This window comes from Nipponia nippon, unplaced genomic scaffold (genome assembly GCF_047370975.1).
Source record: "Nipponia nippon isolate SJK-2023a ecotype South Korea unplaced genomic scaffold, ASM4737097v1 scaffold_4, whole genome shotgun sequence".
NCBI lineage: Eukaryota > Metazoa > Chordata > Aves > Pelecaniformes > Threskiornithidae > Nipponia > Nipponia nippon.
The window spans coordinates 123,704,773-123,728,049 of record NW_028262358.1 but is presented as its reverse complement, the minus strand read 5'-3'; the positions used below and the strand labels follow the sequence as shown (position 1 = coordinate 123,728,049).

Here is a 23,277-nt window from a genome sequence, read left to right as displayed (position 1 = left end):
CCCTTGCAGGTTTTCACCCAGTTACCCCGATTTCCCAGGTCCCCTCATATGGGAGGGAAACTGGGATCCAGTAAACCTGCTGGCGGGTGTTGATCCAGCCTGGCTGGGCTTCGGTGCGAGCTTTGCAGGGACCACATGGAGCAGGGGATGGGACTGGGCACAGCCCAGCGGGGCTGCAACATCCCCAGTCGGTCCCCACTGCCCATCCCTGGGACACAGGGAGGCAAAGGGCAGGTCTGATGCTTTGCGGCCTTTTTCTTGCTGCTACGTTTTACGGAGCGCTGCCCCATCCTGCAAAGCCACCCCAGCCCGGCTGCGATGGAAGCACCTCCATCACACGACGATATTTCCCACTAACCCCAGTTTGGTGCTCATGAGGGCAGGAAAGTCACCCCCGAGAAGCATTCCCCCAGCTCAGACGAAGGATCTCCAGCAAGGCGACGGGACCAGAACACCCCAGCCGGACCCCCTTGCCCAGCTCATCCCTGCAACCTGCCCTGAAAAATATATTTAGCCGCTCGATTCCTTTATGATTCTGACCCCCTGACATGGGCTGCAGGGCTGCAGCGGCTCCGCTTTGACGGATTGTGGATTTCCTCTCCATGCTGCCAGAAAACCGCCGGGGCCGGGGCGCGAGATGGGAAGGCATTTCCTCAGCCTGGCCGGCCGCTGCCCCATCTAACCCATGCGCGGAGGGGAAAAACCCAGCGCGGCTCCCAAGCCGGGGTGTTTGTGCAGGTAGGCAGTGATTTACCACGTGCCTGGGTGTTTCTATTGACTCTTGTCAGCTTACAAGCGACGGAGAGCACGGTATGTAAATGTAAGTTATGTGGGTTCAGGATCCACCTGGGTTTCCTGGTCTCTCCCCTTCCTTCGCACAGGAGTGGGACGGCTGCCGTTCTGTTTTCGCGTGGGTGATGGCGATTTGGGGGTCCGGAGAGGTGGCAGGCGCCAACTTCACTTGCAGCAGAAGCAGCAACTGCCCTTTCGGAGCTTTTCCCCGCGACCGAATCAAAACCCTGCGGAAGCAACAACATTTTCCAAAGGAACTGATTAAATCTATTAAGCTATTTACAAGTGGGCTTGATCAGAGCTGCGTTATCTGGGAATACAACAGGAAGGCAGCTTCTCTTAAATCTAAAAGGCGCAGGAGATTTCCTGGTCTCCGGACAGATTTATAAACCCTTTGCACACACGCGCGCGCAGGCCGGCACATAGCAATTGCCTTTCATCTGGGTTGTGGAGCTTCTGGGGACAGCCCGTGCCGTCCCAGGCTTTGCACAGCGGGCTCCGCTTCGCTCCTAAAGCCCTATCTCACGCCTCGGAGCGCCGGGAGAGGGCAGGGAGAGAGGATGCCAAACCCTCCATCCTGCTCTGAACAGGTCTCCTGGGTGCATTTTGCAGATGGGAGTTGCTAGAGGTTGCAGCAAGAGGTTTGGGAAGAAAACCCGTAACATCCTTTTTTTTTTTTTTTTTTTTGATTTCCCTTTAGTAGGAGTTTAGTAGGGGTTGTGCACTGAAAAAGAGATGGCCCAAAGCGGCAAGGTTTTATTTTGAATATGGTGTTACACCGCTTGGTGTTATTTTTTAACCCTCGGGATGCACGGGGCCTGGATATCGCCATTATTATAAAAGTAACGGCCTCTACACTTGACGCCCTGGAGGCCAGCAAATTTTTAGTAGTAGTAGAATAGATCCCCTCAAGGGAAAAGGAAAGGAACAGATAACTCCACTCGAGCCCTTTTACACGATGTGCGGCGGTGCCTCCATCCTGCCCCGCATCCAAGGTGCGGTGTGCGGGATGGGAGGAAGGGTCCGGGCGAGGATAAAGCGCCGGGACCCGCGCCCGCCTCCTGCCCCTGCCGCAGGCGCCTGGAGGCTCTCGGAGCAACTCCCCGGCTTTTCCTGGTTTTTGCTATTCCCTCCGCATCGCGGGGGTAACATCGTTCGGTCTCCCCCAGGTATCGCAGGGGTGAACTCACGTGGCTTTTCAAAAACCCCTTGACTGGGACTCCCATGCGGTTGCAGGACAAAAATACTGCAAAAACGTTTCTCGCTTGGATTTTCTCCCAGGCTGGAAGACAGCACCTTCCTAGGGGCCCCCACACTGCATTTTGAGTGCAAACAATAATATACACTTTTTTTTTCTTCCCTCTCTCCCCCTCTCCTTTAGCACCTGGCATTCTGATTGCATTAGTAAGATGGGTTTCATTCTGCACCCTACCTAAAATGCTGGTTAAACCTGTCCTGTAGGAAGCTCTGCATTACATAAAGGCAGCTGGGGCCATGTGAAAATGCCACCTTTTAATTGCGACCGTATCAGGGTAATTAGCAGCAGTCTGGAAAAAACTCGTCTTTACTTTTTATGCTTACCTTCCCGATTCTGGTGTTAACGCTTACCTGTATCTGGGGCACGGGAAGAAGCGGAGCTCTCACAGGGCTTGGAAAGCAGGGAAATTACGGCTAAAAGCTACAAGCGAAAATAGACTGAGCAGACAAAGGGTGGAAGAAAGCTTTGTTCTCCCCATTTTCACGGATGGGGAACAGTAGCAGCAACTCCCATGGGTCAAGCAGAAAATCCATGACTGAACCTGGCTTTCGCGCCGTATAGGCGAGACCATCCCCACTCTTCAAAAATATCCCTTTTTGGCGTGGATCCGACACCTGGCATTTTATGCAGCTTGCAAACGGTGGGTCTTTTTTCACCAAGTAACCCCCCTCCCCCCTCCGCTTCAGAGACATTAAAATGTGTGAGAAAGTGCAAATCCTAAATTAGCTCGATATTCACATGTTCCTTAATTATTGATGAAACTCCCGTCTCCCAAGGGCGGTTTGTGCAGAGACGGCTGGGGGCTCCCAGCAGAAGAGCCGGCTCGCAGCGGTGCAGCTCCCAGCTGCTTTGCCACCGAGACAGAAGACCCAACCCTGCCCACCGCCCGTCCTCCCCGGGTCCACCGGGCCTTCCCCAGGGACCGCTACTGGGACCATTTATTTGCTAGGAGGAGAAACCAGAGCTTTCCCCTTATATACCTGCAGCAAAAAACGTAGACAAAAAAAAACCCTAAAATTTTCAGCGCATACACTCAGGGTGCTGAATACTTCTGCTCTTACTATTTTTAAAATGCAGCTTTAATAGTTACGAAATAAATACATTTTAGTCCCTTTAGGTTAAAAGGGACTAGCAGAATTTCCCTCTTACACTTTAAAATTTATAAAAATGGATTAAGATAAGGAAAAAAAAGTCTTTGAGTGACTCAGAAGCAGAATTTAAGTCCTCACTTGCTGAGAAATTTGGCATTGGAAAAATCTTCCCACTTCTGCCACCACAAAAGTTTTTTTTTTACCGTATTCGCCAGTCCCACATCACTAAAAGTTTGCTTATACAAGCAAAAGTTTGCTTATCCCTGCATGGGACAGGTACAGAGACGGCAGCCTTGGGTATTGTCCAAGTACTCCGAGCTCTGATCCGTCCTGGGGGTTCCTCGGCCACTACTACTGCGTGGATGAGATTTACAACCCGTCACATAGCAAACCCCAAACTGCCCAGGAACGAGGAGGAATTAAGCAAAGGACCGCTTCAGACGCGAGCAATCCTCGCGCTGTTCGAGGACACACTATTATAAGATCTTTTTTGAAGACAGGCGTGATGCTATGCAGTGTTTCCAATAGACTTTGTGTGGTTTTCCTCTCTTCTTGGAGCTTCCTTCCTCCTCTTACTGCTGGCAGGTCTGGAGGTTTCGTGACGTAAATTGTGCCTTTTGAAGGTGGATGCTTCAAGAACTTCAATCTCGTGTGTTTAAACAGGAGAAAATTGGTTAATTACATTGGTGCATTCAGCTAATTTTCTTTGCTGAGAGCTGATTATTTGAGAGAAGTCAGCACCAGAACTACCTCTGGCTTAAAGGAAAATTGCATTAATTGAACACGATGCTGAACTGGATGGGTCCCCAAGTGCATTTCTGAAGTTTCACAAAGCAGCTGTGTCTCAGATACTATCTAATGGACTGATATTCACATAGATGTAAGGATACAGGGCTCTGAAATCTTAATGGGTTGTCTTGAAACTTGTACTTAATAGTATCGCGCATCTATGCTTTGAAATAACCCTGGTTGTTACTTCTGCTTTACACTGGTTGCGTGTAAGGCGTGAGAGCTAAAACAGCTTGGGAAGAAATTCAAGGAACGGTGCCTGTTCCACACACCTGGGTTGTCACGCAGCGTGCATCAGTGCAATCTCCCGTCCTTGGCTCGAAGCAAGGCTCTGCAGAGTCGGACACAGCAAGATCAAAACAACTGGAGCCCACAAAGCTCATGCAGGCTTTGGGCCGATGGTGGTAACGGGCTACTTTTCCATGGCCTCTACTTTCCAGGATACAGTTTTGTGCTTGCAGGTAATTACAAGCACAAAAGTCAGCATATATATCGCTGTTCCCAAAATTGCAATTGCAAATCACGTAGCTTGGCATGTAGCAGCCTTTGCACCGACAGTTAATTTCAAGGCTCAAAGCGAGGAACAACACTACACCGGCGACGAATGGAAGTAACTCACGAGAAACCATCGTCTGCGTAAGGCTCCCAATGCGACAAGGAAAATGTTCTTCTATGCCACCGGTGACCTGGGATTCCTAAACCCCAAAAACATTTTAATATCTATGCTGTGTGTGCATCATTCTCAATCTGAAAGTGAAAGCAGAGTGGTGACTCTCATTTTGCTTAGTTTCTAGGTAATTTCACTTGGACGTACATAAATTTGTGCTGCAGTGTGCGAGTACGATGGACTAATATATAGCAAAAGACCCTTCTGTTTAGAAGTCTTATGTGCACAGAAATGAAACCAAGTAATTTCTTTGTGCTCACATTCTGCTAATTTCACCATTTGGGTAATGACGTAATTCTTTTTCTTATGCTTTCTAAAAAAGAGCTTCTTGCCAAACCAAAGTTTGGTTAAAACTGGACTCACAACCCACTATAAACAAAAAAACCCAATTTATTACTCTGAAACACGTTCCCGTTGTTTCCATCATCCATTTCACCAGACAGTATCTGGTAAGAAGAGCTTTTTGTCGAGTAAGGCAAAGTTGGCTGACCACTAACACACACAGCGCAGAGCAGCTAAGTGAACTGCTTGTTTCAAATGCTAGTCTATTGTGATTTTTTTTTTCCCCTACAACCCATATTCTGCACATGCTATTTCTCTTTGAGTTTCAGGCACATTAAAATCCCACATTTCCTGGGATAAAATGAAATTCCCACTTCTTCTTGTAAAAATAGAGAATCTTCTGTTTGTAGCTGATACTTCGATCTGAGCCAGATTTAAAACTTATGCATACTGTACTTAATTGTAGTAACACCATAAATGTAAAGATTTATTCCTGGTTTTATTCTTTCTTTAACTAACACTGGAAGCTGGCCAAACGCTCATGAGAAATAGCACATAGAAACTCATGGAAGATTAATACAGAGAACAAACAAACAAGCCCAGCAGTATTTGGAGACGGAAACCCTGTTCCTTGACTAGCACCTTTTTAAATTGAAATCCCAGAGAGAGTGTAAAGTTTAGCTGCTTAAGAGTTAAAAAAAAACCCAACCATTGGAAACAGTCAGGCTTTTGGCTTCTGCTAACAAACAAAAATCCAAACTTGGGGTGAAATTAGAAAGGCTGCCTTGACGGGCACCCACAAAACTTAGGATGCTCCAATATACCATGAAAAATTATTTTGCTGTCTGCTTCCATCGAGAAGATTATTTTTTCACCTCAAGCATGGAGCTTGCTCACAACTCTATAGCAACCTCATGGTATTAAGCAGTATTTCGTTTAAGGAAGCCAGGGAAAAAGCCCAGCCATAGCAGCATCGTAACAGCTAATATTTGTACAGCACTGAAGAGCAAATGCTACAAGGGTTAAAAACTACTGGCCTGCCAGCAGTGAAACACAGAGAAAGGCATCTTGTTCTCCCTTACAATAAGTAAAACTACAGTAATTTTGCTGCAATGAATGAGCATGTCCTGAGGGCAAGAAAGGTGCACTGCAAACCAAGATATCTTAGAAAGGAAGAGTTCAGCTGCAACTTAAACATCTGAAGCCATGTGGACTGTGTGCTGCAGACTAAATTTTTCCCACTGGACAATAGAGGCAGCTTAAGGAAATTTTTTCATATTAACATCTGCATCTTGAGAACGTTTTTCAAACCACGTTAGGCAACTCAACTGAGCTAAGACAATACAAAAAATGTACCCATTTTATTCAGCAGAGCAGGCCAATGGGATGTTTTAGATTTACATTGATGAAACCCAGCCAGGCCCAAAGTCGAATGGAACAGCTAATGGATTTGAATTCTGGTCAGCTACTCCGGATTATGCCATGATAACTGGCTGGCTTTCAGGGTTGTGCTGTCAATTTGCTGTGGCCAAAGCAGTATCAGAACCAGACGCAAGGATGGTGAAGGCTTCTTCCCATTCCACTACTTCACCTCCAAGCTCACCCGTCTCTTCTGACAGCACTTAGCTGAGTGAGACTGAGATGCCAAAATCCATCCCGAACATTTAAGCTCTCATACAAAACTGCTGGTGGTTGTGCCGAGTTCCAGCGTTACCAATTTCCTGGTTTACAAACAGAAACAAGCTCTAATTTGGTTATAAATCTAAATTGAAGATTTTCAATGTATAAATGGGAATACTAACACATCTGACCAGCTATGCTTTTAAAATCTGTTTGGTCTCCTAATTTCACAGAAAACCTTGCTCCATCCAAGACAACGCTGAAGGTACCGTGAGTGTTGCCTGAGAAGCAAAGATTTAGATATGGTTAATAAAGGCACAGCTCCTTTAGCTTTGTTGCAAAGTTACAATTGCTTGACAGTAGTTAACTATTGGCTAGGAAACAAAGGGAGGGTTTTTTATTCCATTCTTTAGTACTGACACTCAGGTGCAAACCTTTAATTAGACTAAGTATTTCGCAAAGAAACAACAATCATTTTATAGGTAAAAGGAGATCAATGAAAAAATTAGACACGACTGCAAAAATTAATGGAAAAATACATCCAGCTTTGCAAAACCCCTCCTGTTTCCAGAAGCAGAGCTGGGCTATCGCAAGTGAAAACAAGAGTGGCTTTAATAATAAAGGTAGCAGTAGGGTGACGTTTTTTGTTTTCCTGGATTGAGAAAAACACAGTCTGTGTGAAGCAGCAGATAGCAGTTCACTGCCTTTCACAGTCTTAACCACAGCAGTTAAAACCAGGCCTGGTTTTGCTTGCTGTTATCTGACTTGAATGGAGTTGCACCAGAGTGAATCTGGGCTGAAGGCAGCGTGGGGTCTGCTGTGTTAAAACATAGCTCTTGCAAAGCCACTACGGTGAACTGTCTGCCACGCTGGATGAGGCAAAGCCTAACTGTTTTTTACCAAGCCTTGCTTTGCAGACATGCAAGCCTCGGCCCTACGCATGGAGACCTTTTTAACATGGCACTGAAGCTCATGTTGGCCTCTCACCATGTTCTCCCTTGGAAGAGCTATATTGAAACACAGTCTGTGGTTTCAGTTGGAGGTAGAGCAGTGTGCTTGAGATGGATTACAACGTGATGTTGGCTGGTGTGTTCACACAGACTTCTCCTCTGACATGCTAAAGTTGAAATCACCTCAGAGTCCCAGATTGACTCTTAAATGGTTAAATGTGCTTGCAGTGCTTCTTTTTCTTTCTCTGCGCTCCTTCGATACACTCATCTGTCTCCTCTTTTTGCCTGTTGTGTTTCTTCTTATGGCGTTTCTTTTGCTTTGCCTCATAGTCCTTTACGCTGAGATCTTCCCCATCAGATAATCCTGTATCAATTTCTCCGTTGACCATATTTTCATCACAACTAACTCTTTCCTCTTCGTGCTGCTCTTTATGTTTCCTTTTCTTTTTCCCTGAGTGACACTCATTTAATGAAGCATCCAGTTCCTTTCCATTCAAGCTACCTATCTTAGATTGTTTCACTTTTGGTTTCTCACCATACTCTGTACTCTCTGCCTCATCTCTCTTCTGCTTCTTCTTTTTCTTTTTGACTTTGGTTTTCAGTTCTTCTGAAGGCTCCAAAGCTTCGTCAGCTGTTGGGCAGGAATGATCTACCTTTGTTTCTGCTTCATTCTGGGATCCCTTCAGTTTTGCCATGCGCTTAGCGAAATATTCCTGTACAGTGAGAGCACTCTTCACTGTATTGTAACCGTCGGCAGGCTCGGATAGCCAGCCGTTTCTCTTCTTCTCTTCCTGAGGCTCCGGATCGGTAACATCCTCCTGCAGGTGAAGAAAGAGGAGCAGGAGTGAGAGTCAGAAATAATGGCTTTAAACATAATGTTATTTTTTTGCATGCTAAAAAAAACTTTTAAAAGCTGTAAGATGCTTTGAAAATTAATTGTAAAAGTATAGACTTTGGCAGAAGAGAGAGGCAGCCCTTCATGCAAAAGACAGCGTACGTTTAGGCAGAAGAGGTGGCAGCATGGAAGGCAGCAAGAAAACACAGAACAAGACAATTCTCTGTTGTTTTGAATTTCTTACTGTTTACCTACTCCTGTGCAACTCACACAGGTTATGTATAATACTATCATACTCGGTGTATTACACTCACTTTGCAAAGGCACATGTCTCTACAAGATATAAAACAATATGAAAAATAACACAGTACGATCTATTAGCCTGTGGCAGAAAGGAAATCCCATGCCTGGAATACCTCTACAGCAAAGTGCAAGAAGTTATGATATACTGAGCAATCCAGCACTGATGCATCTCTTCCATCTTATCTGATCTTTAGAAATGTTTGTTTCGTAGCTGGTTTACTGTCATTGTGTCCTAGATGTCGTTATTTAAACATGCTCCATTTGATCATATGTTATCAGATGGCAAAAACAACATCACAGGTTAGATTTTACAAGGCTTCTGCATAGACAAAATAAATAGCTGCTGAACTCTAGCTGCAGGTGAATATCTATAACGAGAGCCTAGTATCTAGAAGGTAGCAAAGTATAGCTCTGGAGCTGGATGTTATGTGTGGCATGAAGAGAATTGACTCTGAAAAAGCAACAAATGCAACAAGATGAAAATACAGAACTTGTTAAATTATCTGTGACTTACAAAATAAACAAGCCAAAAAAGGCAGCTGAAGTTCAGACTTGTTTACGTGGATACTGAAACACTCAAAAATAACCCTTTGCAGCATATCCTTTTGCTTGGCAAAGGTCACAAATGACTCTTGGAAGTGTCCCAAATTTTACATTGCCTTTTTTTTTGAAGCTTTGTATGAACTGCAGGTAACCAAGCACACCCCCCTCGATGGGAAAAGCTGAGCAGGTAAGAATTGTGTAGACCAACATCTGGCCTACAACACGCTCCTTGAACAGGAGGTAATCCACAGCTATTACAGTCAAATGCGGTGAATAGGATGGAGCTGCTTCGCTGTTTTTCCATTCATAAAAGCACAGATAGATAAGAGCACCCGCTCTACCCATGCATCTTGTATGTGAACCAAAGTGACTATAAAATGCAACCAAATCAGAGCAGTAATATTTTACGCCCACTTTCACTGGCACAGGCTGATACACAGGGTGAAGGCCAGCAGAAAACTGGGAGATATAAAACCACTTATCTCAACACTTTATAGTTATTGCATGATGGTGTAGATAAGTGATCTGGCTCTCTTCAGGGCATCATTAAACTTGCTAGCTGAAGTGGGGTTTATTAGGGTTTGTGAGTAAGGTTTTGCAGGTCTGACTCCTTATGCATCCATAACCTTTACTCACACGAGCAGGAACGCAAAAATTTGTGTCATTAGTGATGCATTACGAGTAGCGATTTCCTCATACATCTACTTTCAAGAGAGCCATTCCAGTGGAACGAAAGTAACGCTACACTTGAGATTCCAGTAATGTTTGTGCAGGCACTTATAAAAATTAGGTACTTTTCTTGTAGGAATACCTTGTAGTGTACCTGCAGCTACATTTATGAAGTAACTGAAACTATTTGACTTCTGGCAAAGAAGTCTGCAAAGAGATGTTGAACATGGGGGAAAAAACCTCATGTACCTACACACATCTATCCATATAGGTTACATTTGAAAGGGGAGCCGCAGTAGAAGTTTGACAAGACAGAATCCACAGAATAAATGGATTGAGCTACGTTTGTAGTCGCTCTCTTTTTATTAAGATATACCTCCCAACCCAAGCAAGCAGCGTTAGTGCGGATCAAAAATAGATGCCCTGCTAAAGCAGAGTTAAACAGGTCACTTTCTTCTCTTTTTCCTTCTACCCGCAGCAGGATTTTGACACCTTGTATTGCAAAATGACAAATGGCCTCCCAGGTTTTCTGCTGCAGATGCCAGGCAGAACAGTTTCCCTCCCCACCCCAATACGTAAAACGTATTTGTGACCAGAACACCCATTACCTCCGGCCAACCAGGAAAGGATTTTCTCATTCCCTTGGTGACTTCAAGTCCTGACAACTTAATTACTGTAATTGAAGGCAAATATTACTTGAACTCTACAGATTTCTTTTATAAAATACATTAGGCATAAAAAAAATGTTCCTTTGGTTAAGCTGAGGAGTTCAGAAGGTACGCATGATCCCAGAAAATAAGAACCTTGCTCAGAAACTCCTTTATTGATAAGAATTTTAATAACCACGGGCCACTGAACACAGAACTAACAGGGCATGGAGACAAGCAAAGAGGTGCCAACCCTAGAAAACCTCTCAGTTTAGGAAAAGCTTATGTGAAACCATAAATCACCTGGAAGGGCTGTTAAACGCCAGAAGTGTTCCCCCTCCCGTGATGTACCTGTCCTAGTAGCCATGGGAACACCACTGAACTCTAAATGTGGGTTTTCTCTAACCTCTCGACAGGAGACTCACAGTTTATGCAATTCCTCCCTTGCCTGCCCCAACACATGCACAGAGAAGTTGCAAAGAAAAATAAGATCTACATACTTCAGTGTGTACTGTGTTGCTGCAACTTCTGAAAAGCAATTTATTACACAAGATGAAAGACAGAAAGAAACACTCCTGTTCCAAAGAACTGATGAGCACGTAAAAGGAAAAGAGCAATCATGCTGTAACTGGTGGGAGTCCTGAAGATTGGGCTTTGGAGAAGATATGTTCGTCCACACCATGAGTTCCAAAACTGCCAACAAAATCGGGCTGAGAAGATGAAATTAAAAGGAGTTGGGAATACTGGCCTCTATGGAATTGGTGCAATGGTCCCAAGCAAGAGAAAAGGACTGCCCGAAACACGGTGTTAAATGTGGAATGATTAAGAGGAAACAATAGGAAAATTCAAGGAGAGGCTGGGAAGTGCACAGGAAAAGATGAAGGTCAATTATAGCCAGAAGTCCCCTGTAAATATCATCTGTTTATGTAATTAGTTAAATGTATGGAAAATAATTTGAAGCACATAAAGCACTCTAAGTACCACCGATTTTTTTTCTGCCTCCTTTTGTCACTTGAGACACACAATGCTGATTTAATCATTAAGAGTACACTAAACATATAGAGTGAAATCCTGGTTCCCTTGATTCCTGCAGGATCAGGACTGCATCTCGAAGGCATCATACTCTCAGAGCAGCTTTCAGACACTTATTTAGTGAATAAAAAAATAGGGGATTATGGTCAATTATATAAACAATTCACATCGCATCATGAAAACAGTTTGGCAACAGTAGAAGCCCAAAGTGGGAAGTATTTAGACACCTCATGAAATCAAATGAGTTTGAAACCCAAATATCTTTGGAGATTTAAGACCTTAGGTTGAAGAATTAAAATCCAAAAAGAAAAACTCCATCCGCACGTTACTCTGGGAGGAAAAGCGAGATATAACCAACCAGCAACAACAAAGGGTGCCAGTACATAAGCAACAGAAGCAGCTTGGATTAATTCAGTGAAGTTTCCCTGCTCTTCAGACTGCAAGTGTTTCTTTTTTAACGCTTAAAGCTCAGAATAGGGGAATCAAAAGATCTACCATACAACCTCAGATCTGCCATATCCGAACTCCAATTACTTAAGTCAAGTAATTTCATATGCCTTTGCTTCCTCATTTGCAAATAAGGGGGTAAGCACCAGCAATTTTGTTAGCTCAAATTCACAAAAATGGCACAAAAGGAAAAGTGCAGAAGGGCTGAACATAAAGGGAGAATAAAGCTAAACTATAATTTTAGTAGATTCTCACTTAAATTACAGAAAATGGGCTAGATGAAGTAAGCAGAGGCTAAACCTCTAGGCTGAGTTACAAGGCAATCGCATGATCATTCACAGTTTTAAAATGCAACAACCCCTTTCTGCAGCCTGGCTGCACCACAGTGATTAGCTACTTTCTGGTTGAGAAACCATAACAATAAGATTAATATAATCCAGTTCTGCTTCTGCTACTTCAGATCCTCACTGCAGAGGTGCGTTGGTATGACCCCCATGCAGCGCACAGAACTCGAGAGGCAAGAACCGGGGGCATCCCTGTATCTTTCTAACGCAGGTCTAGCTGTAATGGAGAGAAGCACAGCAGATTATTCATGAAAAGTCACTCTGGAGCTTTGCAGACATTAAGGATGACAGAGTCTTGCTTTAAGGAGTTGACAACTTAAAGTTAAGTATGAGCATAAACATTTGGATTGGGATCAAACAGGCAAGAGGGTGAACAAAGACTTGTAGCACGATGAGTTTAAGCAGGATTAAAATAAATACATGCATAAATAAGGCCATGCACCATCAGTTCTGAAGTCAATTCGGGCATAAGAACAGGTACTTAGGAGGCTCTAATGTTTTCAATTTACCTGATTAAGATTGGTATACTGCAGACAGCATCTTATGAAGAACTAATGATAACAGACTCCCAATACAGAACGGGCTGATGCAAAGAGAAAAGGGGACAATTTTCCCTGTGCTTATGAAGAAGAGGACAAGCAGCAGCAGATGTAAATTACCAACATGAAACTCTGCTATAGGAGAAATCTATCACTATATATGTGAAGCCTCAACAACCACTGGAAGTCTCAACCACTGAAAGCAACTCAGACAACTATTAGGAAAGCGTTAGGTAGGGTTAATCCTTGCTTGGAATGGAAAATGGAAGATCTGGACCCTAGAAGCATCTTCCAGCGCTGTAATGCTTTAAAAACCTAAACAGGGATACAATTTGACCTCCTAGTAATAAAAGGGGGTTTAATGAAAGAGATGAAAAGCAGGAACACTAAACCTGGAAAGAAATGGTAAAAATTCAGGTTATCTGCAATTTCCTTCTTTTGTTGACCCTGGTATTCTAATCATCAGGATACCTCACATAACCATAGCAAGGTTTAATTTTATTACTATTTATACGAAGTGCCAATATAGCAAGGAATCCACTTATGGGAAATGGAATGAAAATCCTGAATGTCTAATACCTGGCCGGGCTGTATGACATGATAGCACTTCTTAAAAGGACAAGTTCCAATTACTATAGAGAAGCACTTTCCTGTTTGACTCCATTAAAATAAATTCTGTGCTGGAATACGTTGAAAAATCAGCTGCTATCTTGCAGTTGGATATTAACTACTATACTCCACACGAACTATCAGCTCTGTCTCTTACCCAGCAAGGACAAGGAGAGAGGTTTGGAAATAACTAACGGAAAGGGGACAAGGAAAAACCTTCTAAAAAAAAAAAACAACCGTTTTCTCCATGGAATTCCGAAGACCCATTTTTGCTACACCTGCCTCCATCTGCAACTACAAAGGAAAAAGCAGTCGGACTGCTCCTTTTGCAATTAAAAATGCCAAGGAATTTTATTGTAGTAAATCTCTGCTTACAACAATTTGGGGGTTATTCAGAGAATCATTCACTGGAAGTGACCTTTGGAGGTCATTAGTCCAGCCTCCGGCCTGGAGCAGGACTACCACCAACGCTAGACCAGGGTCAGCTTTTTCACAGAATCATAGAATGCTTTGGGATGGAAGGGACCTTTCAAGATCATCCAGTCCATCCCCCCTGCAATGAGCAGGGACATCTTCAACCAGATCAGGTTGCTCAGAGCCCCATCCAGCCTGGCCTTCAATGTTTCCAGGGATGGGGCATCTCCCACCTCTCTGGGCAACCCGTTCCAGTGTTTCACCACCCTAAGCGTAAACAATTTCTTCCTTCTATCTAATCTGAATCTCCCCTCTTTTAGTTTAAAACCTTTCCTCCTTGTCCTATTGCTATTGGCCCTGCTAAAAGCAGAGGTGCCCCAGCCTCTCACCATTTCGGTGGCCTCCTCTGGCCCCGCTCCAACAGCTCCATCTCCTTCCCATGCTGAGGACCCCCGAGCTGGAGGCAGGGCTCCAGGGGGGTCTCCCCAGAGCGGAGCAGAGGGGCAGAATCCCCTCCCTCGCCCCGCTGGCCACCCTTCTTTGGAAGCAGCCCAGGATACAGTTGGCTTTCTGGGCTGCGAGAGCACATTGCCGGCTCATGTCCAGCTTTTCATCTGTCAGTACCGCCAAGTCCTTCTTGGCAGGGCTGCACACAATCCCTTCATCCCCCAGCCTGTACGGATACCGGGGGTTGCCCTGACCCAAGTGCAGGACGCTGCACTTGTCCTTGTTGAACCCCATGAGTTTCACACAGGCCCACAGGCGTGTTGACGGCACCCCTCAGCTTGGTGTCATCTGCAAACTTGCTGATGGTGCACTCGATCCCGCTGTCTGTGTCATTGATGAAGATATTGAACAGCACCGGCCCCAGCACGGACCCCTGAGGGACACCACTCGTCACTGGTCTCCATCTGGATATCGAGCCATTGACCACTACCGTCTGGATGCGACCATCCAGCCAGTTTGCCATCCACCGAACAGTTCGCCCATCAAATCCATATCCTTCCAATTTAGAGAGGAGGATGTTGTGGGGGACCGTGTCAAAGGCCTTACAGAAGTCCAGATAGATGACATCTGTAGCTCTTCCCTTGTCCACTGATGTAGTTACTCCATCACAGAAGGCCACCAGGTTGGTCAGGCAGGACTTGCCCTGGGTGAAGCCGTGCTGACCGTCCCGAATCACCTCCCTGTCCTCCATGCGCCTTAGCATAGATTCCAGGAGGATCTGTTCCATGATCTTCCCAGGCACAGAGGTGAGGCTGACAGGTAGCAGAGTCGTGGAAACCTCCAAGGACAGAGGTTCCACAATCTTTCCCGATACCTGTTCCGAGGCGGCACTGTATCCTAGTGAGGAGGTTTTATTACCACATAACAGCACCTGTTTCATTCTGCTGTATAAATCTATAGGTGCTTGGTTTTCAGGCACATTTACATTGTATCTGCTGACTCCATTTTTTATTTTAGCTTTAAATTCCTTGGGGATGTGTTTCTATTAAAACTGCATTCAAATTCTCCCAGGCTGTCTTGTAATTCTATTTTATATTTTTGCCAAAAGCTCATCCTTCAGCAAGTGGCCAATTTTAGCATTTTCATTTATTCTTATAATTCACACATTACTACTGCTAAAATAGAAAGCCACCATCTCTCTTGCTGAATGTAATCTCTAGGTAGCCAAAACGCCATTTGCTTGTCATATAAACAATACATCTTTACTGTCGCACGACGTACTGGATCCCAGACTGTTTCCATCAATGAAACGGGAGCTGTACAATAAGCTGTAACACTCAGCCGGGTTTTGCCTTCAGCCTGAAAACGGCAGCGTAACAGGAAGCAACAGGGTTGCAAAAGTGCAACGGATTAAATTTTGGCCAGAGACTTGATTACAATGATAGTCATGGGGATTCATTCCAGCTGTCATTATCAGATCCTGGTCAGTCCTGCAGTACTAACAGTTGTAATACTCGCAGTTATAACACCTGTATTTCTCATGTCAGCTTGGGAACCCTGATACCACGTCGCACAGAGCACACAAACTTCCTCCTACTGTTCGTACACTTTTCAGGAAAAAAAAAGCGTTCATTTAAGTTTTAGCAAACAAAGGCAGCGAGTAAAATCCACGAGCAGAAGGCAGCCTGTGAAAGGCCGAGGGAGAATACACACAGCGAGATAACGCACAAGAGGTGCAGAAGCCTGAAGGCACATAGGGAAAGGGTTAAAAAATGGGCACACTGCAGAGAAGAAAAATCCTTTTCATACCCTGAAAGAGAGACACTTAGATATCCTTGTGACATCTCATTTCACTCTAGCTACACTGCTGAGGCCAGCAAAACCTCTTTTCCTTTGCATTTCCTTGCAAATTACATCTGTGCGTTAGACTGAATATAAACAAAACTAAAGGAAGAGATCTCCCCTAGGATCTCTCTGCTGGCACGATACAGAGATCCAAACATAGTGACTTCATCTTCCCAGAAGCACCTAAATCAATTCTAACCGTTCTGTTCTCACCTTGAATAACAGAGGAAGTATGGTCCGGCAAAGCGAGCACAGGACTGGGAAGGTCACGTTTCCCAAGTTCTCTTCCCAGCTGGTGGAAAACCTTGGAGAAGAAGTTATTCCCTCCAGCTCTGGCACAAAACATGCCTTATCAACTCCATGAAACTCACAGCAGAGCTAAGAGTTTCATGAAGTGTTTGTAAAGTGCTTTGAGATCCTTCAAAGAGGTTATCACAGATGTGCAAGGCACTATGCAAGTACTGAAATAACCCCGCTGTTCCACTCACCTGACAGTGCTACGTGGCTGTGACACTTAACAGCCAACAGACACGTCACAACTTTTGTCTGTTCTGCGGTATACCTATATATAATCAAATCATCAAGAGACTCTCAAATATAGTATTTTAAAGGAGCAGACAGGACTATAATCAAATCAGCACAGACTGGACTTTTTGTCCTGTACCCATATTCCAAACGTCAATGCCTTCAAATGTCCGGGACAGTCATCCCAGTAGCGTAGGTATTGGTCACGTGGCAGTAGTACCGCAAGGCACACTCAGAAGCAATCCAAGTCTTCTCCTCATAGTAGTTTACTACTGTCATGTCATTCCCTGGGCACTTTTCATTATCCCTTTGTCATGTGTGTGGAACAGGCAGCTGCTGTTAATCCTTTCTAATCAGGATTCAGAAGACCAAATCCTTCTTTATTCTTGAGTTCAGGATTTCTTCCTATACCCCACAGATACAGAAGAAACCGAATGGACTACATGAGAAGTAACAAGTGGGCTTGGCCAGCCAAACTGTGAATACAAGCAAAGGTATTTAACAAGGGCTCTGAAGATTTAAGATGCTGAGATAAGCCACTGAGAGAAAGGATACAATAAGAATCATTGGAAGTACCCAGAGGAGAGGAAGGAGTTCTGGTAGCAATTCGGAGAGCAAGCACAGTCAGCACCACAGCTTGGCTTCTGGCGGAGGAAACTACACGTACTTTGACATCTGAAAAGAACACCTGCCTATGTAACACTTCAATTCTATCTCTTTTCTAATAATAAATGTAGAAAAGCCTATCTACATATAAATAAAGTGCTTCTAGGAGCATTTGAAGCAGGTAATTTAAAAATGGCCAAACCTTCACTCCTTTCCCCTTCCCCTTAGAAAATGCTTCTCAAAAGGAAAATACACACTTGAAACTCTTCCGCTTCTTTGCTCCGAGAGGGTAATATGCTAGAGAGCTGATCCACGTACCGAAATCAAGGGTACAGACGTTTCCTGTTTTTCAGCACAAGCAGTGGCCGTGGAGCTGCTGAGAAATACCTTGTGTCACTTTTTAGTCACTTATTTGTTAAATGTGCCTTCATCATGACTTGGTTCCTCTTCTCTAAGCAGGTGTGAAGCAGTATTCGCGGCACAGGAAAATGAATCAGAACCTTACACTTTAGAGCAGCATCGACCATAAATACCAGCAGAGCCCTCCTGCCTGAAAGCGTGCAGACTAAAAGACAGATGCAGAAAAACAAGACAAACAGCAAGAATGAGAACTGCAATCTGAAATACAACTGCACAGATGTGTGTGCACATTTTTTTCTCCTCTCCCATCTACATGGGTCTGAAGAAGAGTTTGGCTGATGAAAGGGTTTTATTTTTCAAAGAATATCACTCATGCAGTGTGCCTACAGTTCACATGGATCTTATTCTTGTTTTCAAGGATTCACACAGTACAGCCCTGCAAGCCAGGTACAATCTCCCTGCAACTGCCTCTCATAAATTTCTGCATTTTTTCTTCATTGCTGCCTTCAGTTTTGGTGCTTCCTCACACAACTATTCTGACAAGTCAGCTCCTCAGATCAATCCAAATTAGCACCCATCCTCTCCCCCCACAAACCAACCCAACTCTTCTACGCTACGCTTCATAAGGCTACTCCGTTTTCAAACACAGACGTGTTTAACTAACGATATTGCCCGTGTCCTACCTTACCCTTTTACTCTCTGATATGTGTAACATCCTGCCCTTGTTCTGTCCATCATTTTATTGTAAGCTCTCTGGGGAAGTAATTAGCCCACATGTGAGCACTATATAACATAATTAACAAATAATAACCACCGAGAAATGTAGGCCAAAAAAGCAAAGTTATCAGAGCAACATTTCTGCAGAGACTTGTATTGTTCTGTACTCACTTGCAGTGTTAGCTTCCAAGTTCCTGGAGGCACATATTATACTCCAAGCAGCATAAAAGCAAAGGTGAACACTGTGCTTTAAAGACGTAAGATGTTCTGACTTTATTTGGATTTACAGGCTTTGCTATTTTTCCACATTCATTAATGTTACCAGTCGTAAGTATTTACACAGAACACTACAGTTAACAAATTTCAGAATTCGAGGTAAAAGGCCTAGAATTTGGTTCTAAATTAACTTTGGCAAGAGGAGTACCAAAGGAAGGAAAGACAGGATGACTGTAACCATGAGCAAGATGCAACACAAACTTTGTAAGTGACATCATTTAATATGGAAAAACTGCTTGAGGAGGCAAGGACAGAACCTCCGTTCTTGGGTACTCATGCCCACGCTCCACAACAGCGAGTAGGGAATGGCAGCAATTGCTGCTGTCCTAACAGGGAAAGCCTAACAACTCCCTCTTATTTCAGCAGGAAACAAAATATTTCCCATTCCTGAGGCCTCCTACTGCAGGACAGGTATTTCAGCCTCTTGCACACTTGCTAGAAAGTGTAGAGAGTCCTGCGTATCCCTTCAGTGCTGTCTCTATCCCCTTGATACTGAAAAATAAGTCTGGCTGTTAAGGTGCCAAAGCAATTAGACAAAGGTTTCTAATAAGCCTGAAGCAGACTTCGCACTTCATGGGGACCTGGGGAGCTAAGGAAGCACAAAGAAGGGTGAAAGAAGGGAAGAAAAGGAGAAAGGATCAGTTTGGAGTAGTTATTGGGATGAAGAAAGATGGCACTTGCGACGTACAGAGGAGGAATAAAGTTCTGGAAAGAAGAGGGAGGAAGTATGTGATTACACCTCCACGCTTCTCATCCTTGAGTATGTTAGCAACGGTGACTTTGAAATACTGATTTTAGATCCAGCAATAGCTGATCTTGTCTTGAAACACCAAATTAAGGTGGTCCCTACTGAGAACATGACAGGGATCGGCCTACTTCAGCCACAAGGCAGGTGGAAAACTTGTCATCAAGCAGCTGGCACTACTTTATGGGTGATCCCTGGGGACTACAAGTGCCAGCATGACCTGTGCAGCCTTCTAGCCCGAGCAAGACACAGCACGTATGCTGTGGCCTGTAACGAAGGTGCTGGCTTTTGATGGTCACTTTGTGAAATCTGCAATCTTGGGCAGAACTTTGGCTCTATCAACCTGCAAAACAACTCATCTGTTTTAACCTATGCAAGCAAGCCATTTGAGGAGAGAATAGCTTAGATCAGCACGTACAGTATCTACATTAGCAAGGCCTGCTTCAATGCCAAAGAAAATCTATCCAGGTGAAGAAGACAGGTCTTGTGCTTCAAAATGGATAAGATAGCCATACGACATTGAGACAGTTCGTACCCTCACAGTCAGGGTCTTATCTCAGCTTTTCTGCTCATAGGCAATCCAGCTCTGATCTCCCAAGCACTAACGGTGAAAACGTTCACTTTGTGTTTCACATCTGTACCTGTCCAGACTGCTCTTGGCTTTACATTACTTTCCTCCCCTGGGAGTAAAGAGTCTTGCTTTCCACCTTTAAACCCCTCCTCCGGGTTCATTTCCTTTGGCTTGCTTTCCATGGCTGACCTTTTTGTTTCTGCTCTGCTTTTCTTGCCTCCCTTTGACTCCTGCACCTTGCAAACCATAGCCGTCATTTCACACCCTTCTTTGCCGCTTCCCTTCCTCCTTACCTTTTCTTTTTTTTTTTTTTGGTGATGGTTGCTTCTGTAATTTTGACCTGGGTGAGTTTTAAAGACACACATGTCTTTCATTATGCTAAGTATTAGCTTTATAGTACTGCATAAAGATTTAGTGGTAATATAAAAAGCAACAAGGAGAAAATCCCTGTGCCTGTAATTCCAGATAGATTTCCTAGGATTTTATTATTAACACTTTATGTAATGCACTAAGGGGAGCGAAGCGCTCTACGGTTGCCCAGTGAACCACACAAAACACATAACCTGTGCCTCAAGGGACTTGCAGGTTACAGCTATGAGTGGGTACAAAACAATACAAGTAATTGCCAGGTAGGCAATCCCGTAGGCAGCGTGCATACTCCAAGCCGGAACATCTCCTGGCACAGGAGCTTTGAAAAAGGAGTGGGAATGGGATGCTTATCACAGCTTAACAGCAAACCGCTCCAGGAATAAGCAGCAAAATGAGAAGACTCAGGAAGAAATGTCAGATTAAAGGAAAGACCAATTTGTTCCCAGTGTCTCATTTGCTCCTAATACTCTGCTGTCTACAGGTAAGCAAAGGCAAACAGCGTACGCCACAGCTGCTGTCTCCAGTCCCTCGGCCGCAGCGTGGGAAGCTGTTCTGTTGAGAGGGAAGTGGTGTTGGTTGGGGTCTCAAATCCTTAGTGGAAGGCTTGGAGTAGTTCACCTAGATGTCCCAAGTGTACTGAAGCAGAGAGAAACCAGATGCCAGACAGCACAGAAGTTCTTGCTTTATGTTGAACACTAAAAGGGTGTAGAGAAAAGGAAAAAAGACCCTTGCCCAACAGACCTGAGTGGCCTAGCATTGAGCAAGACTGAAGAAGCTTTAAAAGATTTTGTTTACCCTCAATTAGACTCTAACAATCCACCCCTAAAAGCTGCTTTCTACTTTTGCTCTACCTCCTTTGAGTCAGTTTTCCTTCTGCCCTGCTCTCCTTTCATTAGGTGAGCCCTCTGCTAATCCCTTCTGCTACCTGCAAAAGCTGGGTGGTCCCTCCATCTTGAGCAGAGCTCCACCAACACGTCAGCCAGTCTCCAATCTCCGCAGTGACTCAGCAATGCCAGCTCAGTTTTATTTCTTTCCTTCATTACCCCACACTTAATGCCATACGAAAGGCAGTGGGGTGGAGCCACGGAGTTTTTAAAGAAGTCATTCCAAGCACAGATGAAGGTCACGGCTACTCCAAGATCTGAGCTACGTACTTCATTTAAAAAAGGGTAGTTGTAGTAACTCTAAGCAAAGCAACTTGGCTTCCTGTGGCTTTGCATCTTGTGGCTGGATGACCCCCTATCTAATGATGTGCAAGTTCTGATAGAAGCTGTTCCTGTGGTTACGGCATTCGTAACGGCTTTCCTCTGTGTGGATTCTCTGATGTCTAATAATACAGTTGAGCTCAGCTGGGAAAACAATTTGTCTTTCCTCTTTATGTGACCATTTATTTTCACAAAGAGTAGGAACTTAGTATTTGTAAGGCTGCTGTCTGCCCATGTAATGCGGTTGAAATCAGTGAGAGAGGACGGAACAGACAAACGGAATAATCATATACACTTAATTGACCTGGAAACTAGGCTTAAAATGAGGTAGCACTTCAAGTAGTTAAAATGATAGCAAAAGAAATCCAGTGTTGATAAACATAGAATCATAGAATGATTTGGGATGGAAGGGACCTTTAAAGGCCATCTAGTCCACCCCCCCTGCAATGGGCAGGGACGTCTACAACCAGATCAGGCTGCTCAGAGCCCCATCCAACCTGGCCTTGAATGTGTCCAGGGATGGGGCATCTCCCACCTCTCTGGGCAACCCATTCCAGTGTTTCACCACCCTCATTGTAAAAAATTTCTTCCTTCTATCTAATCTGAATCTCCCCTCTTTCAGTTTAAAACCATTCCCTCTTGTCCTATTGCTATTGGCCCTGCTAAAAAGTCTGTCCCCATCTTTCTTATAAGCCCCCTTTAAGTATTGGAAGGCCACAACAAGGTCTCCCCGCAGCCTTCTCTTCTCCAGGCTGAACAACCTCATTACATAAAGTAATGCACTTGAGTGAAAGATAACCTAACATTAAATAGTATAAAAATTAGGAAGTCAGGACATTTCAGCAGTCCATCCCGCCTGCTACTGCTACTGCCAGTTCTGTGCGTCTAAAACGTGGTATACATTAGTTGGACAACTTTAAAAGCAGCATTCCACACAGATACAGGTTAAAAAGAAAAGCCATGTAATGCTGATTAAAGAAGTCCGAAGTCCCCAATGGTAAAGTGTGCCAGCACTGCTTACCATTAATGCACCTTCATACTACCTTTAAACTGGTTTCTCAGACATATCTCCTTCATGAGAACATGATTTGTGCTAAAAGGCAGGTGTTGATTTAAGATGGAAGTGAGGCTCAATGAGAGATAGGGAAACAATAATGACAGCATAACCCACCACTAAAGACGATTTAGAGTAACTGGCTGATTTTGTGCTGAAGCAGAGGAGAAGCAGTCACAGAGTCTGTTCCACCACCTCTGCTGCAGAGGAAATCACCTCTGGAAAAAGGGCAATAACATACGAACGGCAGTGGTGAGAGTAAGGTGCAGATGGCAACCATTCACACGACTATTTTTGCAGCAATCAACACCTCCTGAAGAAAAAAAGAATCCATGCTAAGTCATAGGTGGTAAGAAGCCAACACATCACTGCAGAGGAGGAATTGTTCAATTATTATTCTGGATATGAGCATTGCAAATGCCGGCACTAACATCCATGTTACAACCTGTTACCAACCGCAGCATGTTGAAGGGATTAAAAGCTAACGTTGCACCACCATTCCTCTTAAAATCCTGTGCCAGGCCAGGGTCTTCCAATTTCTCAGCTTAAATATCTATACAGTTGCAACATCAGACCAACTTTGCTCCTAATGAAAGAGGTGATTCACTTCCTTTCAAGGAGCTACACCGTAAAATCTTGATTAAAGCACAAACTGCCCCCAAAATTTAAAGCAGAGCACAAAAGAATACAAAGTGAGGTGTAAAAGAAGATGGGAATCTAGGGGAA

At 44.2% G+C, this 23,277-nt stretch overlaps 1 protein-coding gene across 3 annotated transcripts in view; it reads right to left on the bottom strand.

Moving 5' to 3' along the window:
- Positions 1 to 6,921: 6,921 nt before the first annotated feature.
- The window catches only part of PINX1 (PIN2 (TERF1) interacting telomerase inhibitor 1), a 62,932-nt gene continuing 46,576 nt past the window's right edge, over positions 6,922 to 23,277 (bottom strand). For all 3 annotated transcript variants that reach the window (XM_009467370.2, XM_087774736.1, XM_087774737.1), the window contains one exon: positions 6,922 to 8,267. In XM_009467370.2, the coding sequence (XP_009465645.1) occupies positions 7,662 to 8,267 (606 nt within the window). In that variant the 3' untranslated portion in view covers positions 6,922 to 7,661. The remainder of the gene's footprint in view (positions 8,268 to 23,277) is intronic.